Source organism: Drosophila virilis, unplaced genomic scaffold (genome assembly GCF_030788295.1).
Source record: "Drosophila virilis strain 15010-1051.87 unplaced genomic scaffold, Dvir_AGI_RSII-ME tig00002543, whole genome shotgun sequence".
Classification (NCBI taxonomy): Eukaryota; Metazoa; Arthropoda; class Insecta; order Diptera; family Drosophilidae; genus Drosophila; species Drosophila virilis.
This window is the reverse complement of record NW_027212935.1, coordinates 4,791-13,149: the sequence shown is the minus strand read 5'-3', so window position 1 is coordinate 13,149 and position 8,359 is coordinate 4,791. Positions and strand designations below refer to the sequence as shown.

At 40.9% G+C, this 8,359-nt stretch overlaps 1 protein-coding gene across 1 annotated transcript; it reads right to left on the bottom strand.

Annotated features, from left to right (window-relative positions):
• Positions 1-658: 658 nt before the first annotated feature.
• LOC138911744 (uncharacterized) lies at positions 659-2,101 on the bottom strand. The gene has a single exon (XM_070211126.1). It carries the CDS (start codon positions 2,099-2,101, stop codon positions 659-661), a length of 1,443 nt encoding a protein of 480 aa, XP_070067227.1.
• Between the last annotated feature and the right edge of the window lie 6,258 nt (positions 2,102-8,359).

Genomic DNA, 8,359 nt, shown 5'->3' with positions numbered 1-8,359 from the left:
TTGGCCCCAACAAAGTTCTTTCCGTTGTCACTGCGCAACCTCAGTACAGGTCCGCGACGGCAAAGAAAGTTCCTGATTACGATTATACAGGAATCAGTTGACAGGTCATGTGCCAGCTCCAAATGTATGGCCCTTGTCGTCAGACACGTAAACAAGGCGACCCATCTCTTTTCCTTTCGACGTCCGATCGTCACAAGGAGTGGTCCAAAATAGTCCAGACCCGTAAACTTAAATGGCCATCCATTGGCCTCCAGTCTGTCCTCTGGCAAAGGACCCATTATAGGTGGCGCTGGCTGCGCTCTATGTAGTTTGCACACACTACATCCAGATATTACTGTACGCAACAGTCGACGCAGCTTTGTTATCCAAAATCTGGTCCTGATGTCGCCTATCGTTGCATCCACGTTTTGATGCTTCATTTTCACATGGTAGTGATACACAATCAGTTCCGTCAGTGCGTGCCGGTGTGACAATATTATTGGCCTTCTCGCACTATGCGGTATACACAGTGCGGCATCGATCCTGCCATACGCACGCAAGACTCCATTGTCATCCAAGTATGGCGCCAGCCCTCTTATGTCGCTTCGATGACCGACTGATTCTTCATTGTATGAGGCTCGAACCTCGTCAGGGAACGCTTCGCATTGCGCTCGCCGTATCAGCAAGTTCCACATGAATCCTGAAACTGCAGGGCATTCAAGGTCTTCACATAGTGTGCGGCGCTTGGCGAACATGCTGCTCCAAACGTCATTACCCTCATCTCATAAACATCAGGCTCCCGGCGATCATCGCCGTTTCGCCACAGGAATCGCTGGGCACATCTGTCCTGCGGTCGAATCAACACTTGATGGAACATCTCTCGGATGTCTCCACAAACGCCAACGGCACCTTCCCGAAAATGGAAGAGAACAGCCGGCAGCGACTTATAGTGCTGCGGCCCCTTGGATAATGCCGAATTCAATGAAATATCACCAACCTTTGCTGCCGCGTCGAACACCAGTCTTATCTTACCGGGCTTATTTGGATTTTCAACTCCAAAGTGCGGAAGATACCAAAGTTTGTCGCTGTTGGCTAAAGCGACCTCATGCTGCTTCAATCGTCGAGCATATCCTTTGTGAACATAATCGTCCATAATTTTCATATAGGCTTGTTTAAACTGATCGTTACGCTTCATCTTTCTCTCAATGTTGACCTTTCTTTTGTATGCCATATCATAGCTTCGTGGCAATTCAACATTATCAGGGTTCCATAATAAACCCGTCTGGTAACGTTCTCCTATTTTCACCGTGGTGTCTTCGAGTATCCTCTGTGCTCGTGCATCGTCGCTGGCTGCGACTGGTGGCGTAAGCTTCACCCCGAAGTTTTCGATATCAAAATAGTCGTTTACCATCTTTTGGATTGCATCCTCCTGCGACACTGCTAGGAGGCATGACTTTGATGACGTTGCCGTCGGTTGATCTCTTGCCGGCCCAAAAACCACCCATCCAAGTTCGGTGGCTGCGGCATATGGTCCCTGTGGTGCAAACCTTTTTGTTTGCATTGGCAGTCCAAGATGCGCATGGTCAAGTCCAATCAGAAGTTTTGGTACCGCCCCGCGATACGGTTTCATGGGAAGACGTGCACCGTTGCCCCACATTTGGACGTCACGTTGATGCAGGCTTTGCATTGGTAAGCTGAGGTTGGACACGGCGTACACATTTCGCAACACATGCCGTTTGCGCTTGTCCGCTCCACTAACTTCCATGCTTACCACTGTGGTCAGCTCTCTGGTTGCTCTTCCACCAAACCACTGTATATTTAGTTGCCTGCGTTCCCCTTTGATATCTAGATCGCGCAGTAGTTCGTCGTCGATCATCGTTACAGACGAGCCCTCGTCGAGGAGCGCGTACGTATCGATCCGCTTATTGGCCCCGTGCAATGTCACTGGCAATATGCGGAATAGTAGGCGTTCTCCATCCGAATCGACACAACTTAAGTTCCTTTGTTGCGTCGATTGAGCATCCGCTGGCTGCGGTGCCCTTGTGTGAGGATCCGCTGGCTGCGGCATCCGTCCAGTATTCATCACTCTATCACCTGCTGGTTGCGGTGCATTGTGACTCATAGCATCATGATAATGTAAGAGTCGATGATGTCTCTTCCGGCATCCATTAACTTGGCATTCGTTGGCCCTATTGCAGACTCTTGCCATGTGGCCAACTCGTAAACACAAAAAACAAAGCCGGTGCCTTTTTACGACTGTCCACCTCTTTAGCGGAGAGGCTAAGCTAAACTCGTTGCAGTCCCTGACTGCGTGTTGTCCATTACAGATTGGACACTGTTTGGTGCGACCTCGGTGACGCCCTACATTATTATGGTCAATGCTGGCATGCAGCACTCTACGTCTTTGCTCCTTACTATCGACGTCCACAATCGTACATACCACATTGGCGTAGTCCGTTAACCACGCGCTAAAATGTACGACCGTCGGGAAAGGCCTAATCGTAGCTGCATGTCTGGCCCATTCCACCCTCTTGCTTGGTGGTAATTTAGCGACCAAATCCTCCATCAGTGTAGGATTCGCTAAATGCTGTTCCCCGTTAGCCGATGCGTGTAGCATATGGCACGATTTTAGCTATGCTGTGCTCCTGAATTGGCTGCACCTCTCGAATACTAATTAGCTGGCTGCGTATTAGCTGTTCTGGGCTGCCGTATCTAAAACGTAATTGTTCAATTACGTTGTTCACATTCCTGGGATGTATGAGCAACGACTTCACAGTGTCATGTGCTTCGCCTTTGAGTGCCTTCAACAATCGCTGGTTATTCTCCAGATTTGTACAGTTGTACGCCAAAGTTGTTTCCGTAAACGCGCAGAAGAATATAGGCCAATCCTCAGGTTGACCTCCAAACTCGGGTAGATCTGGTAATTTGCGTGGCAGGCATACATCGTTCCTGGGAGTCGTCCATGCGAAGTTCCCAGTTGCCTGCGTTGGCTCCAAAATTATCGTTTGTTGGTTCTCCTGTGCCGGAGTGTAGCTGAGCGTTGGCTGTGCAATGCCTGCAAAGCAATATGGCGTCGAGCGGGTTGACGTTGTAGAGCAGTTATCCATAACTGTAGCCCGTTCTACCGTTTGCAACTGTGTTCCCAAATTTCCACTCAATGACGTATGCAGTGCCTCACTCAAAGATGGCGATCTGCTCAAAATGGTAGTTCCACTCAAAATTGCAGTTTCACTCAAACTTACTTTTGAATTTGGGACTACACTCATAGTTGCAGTCTCCGCTCTCCGCTCCGATCAAAGATGGCGGCAGGTTAGCTGTACCACTCATGCCAGCACTACTCAACTTAACAGGATCAGTAACTGTACTCACATGTGCTTGACCAGTTTTTGACCTCTGCAACTCGTGCTCTAGCACAGCGACTCTCTTTATCAAATCCATGACTTGCGTACTTGAGAGTTGCGTGCTTGGGCTTGGCGCTCCTGTCAATGTGCTGGCTCGTGCACTCACTCCCGCGGCCACAGTGCCGGCAGGTTGTACACTTGTGCCCGCATCCACGGTGCTGGGGCTTTGTGGTGCGCTAACAGCGGGAACTTGCATTTGTGATACAGTGCTCACCATTCTACTTGTCCGCTTTGTCTGGATCCCACTCGCCGTGGTAGCTATCTCCTGGCCATCGTTTAAGCGTGGGCTTTTCCTGGGTGACCGTTGTGTCATCCTACTCAGCTCGGAGATGGTTTCTGCTATATTTTACGCTGGCTGCGTACTAATAGTGACTCTATAACTGGGTGGAGGCCCTGCCTGTGCTGTGTCTATGTACACACACTGTAACACCAATGTTACACCACGTCTTGTCTTCAGCGCAAGTCGCCCTTGCAGTTTCTTACAATAAGAACTGCGAATAAAAGATCATGTCGCGTGCCAAATGAAGGTGGAGTTGCAATTTGAACACTGCAAGTTTACGCCTGGCCCCCGGCCAAGTTACTCCGATTTTACTAGAGACAGCGTAATGCAAAACGTGCTAGTGCAAGTGGTTTTATTCTAAACGGATTACATAGGTTAGAACTTAGATATATATTCCCTCGGAATCTTACCGCAGTCTTTCCTTCGAACTCACGACAGTAATGAGCTTAACATTTAAGTAATGGCGGCAACAAGCCAAATACAGTGTGCCCGTACATTCGGAGGGCAAATATACATACTTTCAGAATATACTTAATACTAAACAATCGATAAATTAATTCGTCCCGCAACAGGCATACATATGAAGAGCATAGTAAAACTAATAAACGTCGACCTTGGTCAAGATATCTTGAAAAACGAAATGTTTTTTCATACAACTTAATTTTCGACCGATCGTTCCTATGGCAGCTATATGATATAGTGATCCAATCTTAATAGGATTTTGAATATATATGAGGAGCACAGTAAAACTAATAAATGCCGAGTTTGGTCAAGATATAGTGAAAAACAAAATGTTTTTTCATACATAAACTTGTTTGTCGATCGATCATTGCTATGGCAGCTATATGATATAGTGGTCCGATCTTAATAGGATTTCCATATATATGAGGAGTAAAGTAAAACTAATAAATACCGAGTTTGTTTAAGATATCTTGAAAAACAAAATGTTTTTTCATACAAAAACTTAATTTTCGACCGATCGATCCTATGGCAGCTATATGATATAGTGGTCCGATCTTAATAGAATTTTGCATATGTATGAGGAGCGTAGTAAGACTAATAAATGCAGAGTTTAGTTAAGATATCTTGAAAAACAAAATGTTTTTTCATACAAAAACTTAATTTTTGTCCGATCGTTCCTATGGCAGCTATATGATATAGTGGTCCGAACTTAATAGGATTTTGCATATATATGATATAGTGGTCCGATCTTAATAGGATTTCGCATTTATATGAGGAGTAAAGTAAAACTAATAAATGCCGAGTTTGGTCAAGATATCTTGATAAACAAATTGTTTTTTCAAACAACTTAATTTTCGACCGATCGTTCCTATGGCGGCTATATGATATAGTGGTCCGATCTTAATATGATTTTCCATATATATGAGGAGCGTAGTTAAACTAATAAATGCCGAGGTTAGTCAAGATATCTTGAAAAACAAAATGATTTTTCATACAAAAACTTAATTTTCGACCGATCGTTCCTATGGCAGCTATATGATATAATGGTCCGATCTTAACAGGATTTTGCATACATATGAAGAGCATAGTAAAACTAATAAACGTCGACCTAGGTCAAGATATCTTGAAAAACGAAATGTTTTTTCATACAACTTAATTTTCGACCGATCGTTCCTATGGCAGCTATATGATATAGTGGTACGAACTTAATAGGATTTTGCATATGTATGATATAGTGGTCCGATCTTAGTAGGATTTTGCATATATGTGGGGAGTAAAGTAAAACTAATAAATGCGGAGTTTGGTCAAGATATCTTGAAAAACAAAATTTTTTTCATACAAAAACTTAATTTTCGCCCGATTGATCCTATGGCAGCTATATGATATAGTGGTCCGATCTTAATAGGATTTGGCATACATATGAAGAGCAAAGTAAAACTAATAAGCGTCGACTTTGGTCAAGATATCTTTAAAAACGAAATGTTTTTTCATACAACTTAATTCTCGACCGATCGTTCCTATGGCAGCTATATGATATAGTGATCCAATCTTAATAGGATTTTGAATATAAATGAGGAGCACAGTATAACTAATAAATTCCGAGTTTGGTCAAGATATCTTGAAAAACAAAATGTTTTTTTATACAAAAACTTGTTTGTCGATCGATCATTCCTATGGCAGCTATATGATATAGTGGTCCGATCTTAATAGGATTTTCCATATATATGAGGAGTAAAGTAAAACTAATAAATACCGAGGTTGTTTAAGATATCTTGAAAAACAAAATGTTTTTCATACAAAAACTTGTTTGTGTATATATATAGTGGTCCGATCTTAATAGGTATTGGCATACATATTAAGAGCATAGTAAAACTAACAAACGTCGACCTTGGTCAAGATATTTTAAAAAACGAAACGTTTTTTCATACAACTTAATTTTCGACCGATCGTTCCTATGGCAGCTATATGATATAGTAATCCAATCTTAATAGGATTTTGAATTTATATGAGGAGCACAGTAAAACTAATAAATGCCGAGTTTGGTCAAGATATAGTGAAAAACAAAATGTTTTTTCATACATAAACTTGTTTGTCGATCGATCATTCCTATGGCAGCTACATGATATAGTGGTCCGATCTTAATAGGATTTTCCATATATATGAGGAGTAAAGCAAAACTAATAAATACCGAGTTTGTTTAAGATATCTTGAAAAACAAAATGTTTTTTCATACAAAAACTTAATTTTCGACCGATCGATCCTATGGCAGCTATATGATATAGTGGTCCGATATTAATAAAATTTTGCATATATATGAGGAGCGTAGTTAAACTAATAAATGCAGATGTTAGTCAAGATATCTTGAAAAACAAAATGATTTTTTATAGAAAACCTTAATTTTCGACCGATCGTTCTAATAGCAGCTATATGATATAGTGACCCGATCTTAACAGGATTTTGCATATATATGATGAGTCAAGTAAAACAAATAAATGCCGAGTTTGGGCAAGATATCTTTATAAACAAATTGTTTTTTCAAACAACAACTTAATATTCGACCGATCGTTCCTATGCCGGCTATATGATATCGTGGTCCGATCTTAATAGGATTTTGTATATATATGAGAAGTAAAGAAAAACTAATAAATGCCAAGTTTGGTCAAGATATCTTAAAAAACAAAATGTTTTTCATACAAAAACTTGTTTGTGTATATATATAGTGGTCCGATCTTATTAGGATTTGGCATACATATGAAGAGCGTAGTAAAACTAATACATGTCAACTATGGTCAAGATATCTTGAAAAACGAAATGTTTTTTTATACAACTTAATTTTTGACCGATCGCTCCTATGGCAGCTATATGATATAGTGGTCCGATCATAACAAGATTTCGCATACATATGAAGATCATTGTAAAACTAATAAATGTCAAGTTTGGTTAACATATCTTGAAAAACGAAATGTTTTTTCATACAACTTAATTTTCGACCGATCGTTCCTATGGCAGCTATATTATGTAGTGGTCCGATCTTAATAAGATTTTGCATATATATGAGTAGCGTAGTAAGACTAATAAATGCAGAGTTTAGTCAAGATATCTTGAAAAACAAAATGTTTTTTCATACAAAAACTTAATTTTTGACCGATCGTTCCTATGGCAGCTATATGATATAGTGGTCCGATCTTAATAGGATTTGGCATACATATGAAGAGCATAGTAAAAATAATAAATGTCGACTTTGGTCAAGATGTCTTGAAAAACGAAATGTTTTTTCATACAACTTATTTTTCGACCGATCGTTCCTATGGCAGCTATATTTTTTATTTTATTTATTTATTTATTTATTAATGGTCGACAAAACGAGTGTCTTCCTCATTATTCAAAAGATTGTACAATAGAATTATATGCTAAAAGCCTAGTTAAAGGATACAATTTTCTAAATAGCATCACCGACCGATGGAGGTGTTTTATTTGCCAGTCCGGCCAGCTGTGCCTCTTTTCACAGCTAATTTTGTCAGTGACGCTATTAGAGCCTACATCTAAGCAGAAGGTTGTAAGTAGGAAAAAAGTGATCTCAAGTGAAATTAAAAATAATCTTAATTTGCTATATTAATAAGGAAAATACAATAAATAGGAAAAAGAAAGTAAGAAAATTGTTAATAAAGTAAAGCAATGTAAGTTAGATAAAGAGTGTTAAGTGGATAGGACAAAGAGAAAAGTAATGGGAAATCACCGACACGGTGGGGGAAATTTTTTCAGCCTGTCCGGCTAGCTATGCCCCTGCTCATAGCTGGGAATGGTCAGCGACTTCCCGAAGGTATCCTGAAAGCAACGATTTTATTAGGGGTAGAGACAGTTCGGTAGAGAAAACGTGATGCAAACTATTATAATTTTTACATAGCACGCGAAAAGAATTGTGCATAGCGTAATCAGTTGTGCACGTAGATAGTAATAAGGGGCGATAATTTCTGGTTAGTCTAGCCGGAACAGAGAATTGAAGAAGCAGAAAACGAGAATCTATGTCGCCAATAATCAACTTATGTAGAAGGACAACACCGAGAATTGTCCTACGGTTGGTTAACGACGGAAGGTTGAGAAGAAGCGGTCAGCTGGAGTAGGACGGCAACCGAAGATTAGGGTCCCAATTTAAACCTCGTAAGGCAAAAAGCAGAAATTGCTTCTGAACAGATTCAATACGATCCTGGCTGTTGTTATACTGTGGACCAGATGCAAG

What these genes read in the sequence shown, in the direction of transcription:
- LOC138911744 (XM_070211126.1), bottom strand. Translation starts at nt 2,101, where the DNA reads ATGAGTCACAATGCACCGCAACCAGCAGGTGATAGAGTGATGAATACT.